Here is a 648-nt window from a genome sequence, read left to right as displayed (position 1 = left end):
AAAAAAAAAAAAAAAAAAAGGATGGTGGTACTATGGATGTAGCACAGTGAAAAGGCCTTGGTTCAATCCCCAGGGCTGCAAAAAACACAAACCAGAGAAAACAAAACCACAGCTGAGCTGTCTTTTATCTGCACCAAGGAACCACTGTGGCACCACAGACTGGCGCTGGCCTGCTGATAACTACAGGCCGTGGGCTGCCCCCTGGACAGGACACGATGGCCCTGTTGTGCTATGGCCCACCAGGTCTGATGGTCAGGGTTCAAGCAGAGGGCCAGCAGGTAACCCAGGGCCACGGAGACCTCCGCTGGCCTCTCGCAGGCATGGGGCGCCCTGGTTGGGTCCCTGAGGCTCAGGGCCACAGATGGAGAGGGTGGCGCTGTCACTGCTTCTGGCACAGGGCAAGGGTCAGTCGCTTCGTGGCTCAGCAGGGTGGCCCGGCGCACTCAGTAGGAGTTGAGCGCCTGCTTGGAGCGGCGCTTCATGTGCAGGCGCTCGTGCCGCAGGAGCCCACAGTTCTGTCCGAAGCTCTTGGCGCAGTAGCGGCAGCGCAACGCGTGGTCCTGCGGGGGTTCGCGGCGGCGTGCGCCTGGCCTGTCCCGGTCCCCGCTGTCCTTGGCATCTGCGGGGTCCTTGGCGTCTCTGTCCCCA

At 61.4% G+C, this 648-nt stretch overlaps 1 protein-coding gene across 1 annotated transcript in view; it reads right to left on the bottom strand.

Moving 5' to 3' along the window:
- Window positions 1-443: 443 nt before the first annotated feature.
- The window catches only part of Znf496 (zinc finger protein 496), a 13,072-nt gene continuing 12,867 nt past the window's right edge, over window positions 444-648 (bottom strand). Inside the window, exon 8 of the mRNA XM_010612057.2 lies at window positions 444-639. Coding sequence (XP_010610359.2) covers window positions 444-639 — 196 coding nt within the window. The remainder of the gene's footprint in view (window positions 640-648) is intronic.

Source organism: Fukomys damarensis, unplaced genomic scaffold (assembly GCF_012274545.1).
Source record: "Fukomys damarensis isolate Sample0158 unplaced genomic scaffold, DMR_v1.0_HiC HiC_scaffold_3, whole genome shotgun sequence".
NCBI classification, from domain to species: domain Eukaryota; kingdom Metazoa; phylum Chordata; class Mammalia; order Rodentia; family Bathyergidae; genus Fukomys; species Fukomys damarensis.
The sequence above is the reverse complement of the archived record's forward strand: the minus strand, read 5'-3'. Positions and strand labels throughout refer to the sequence as shown.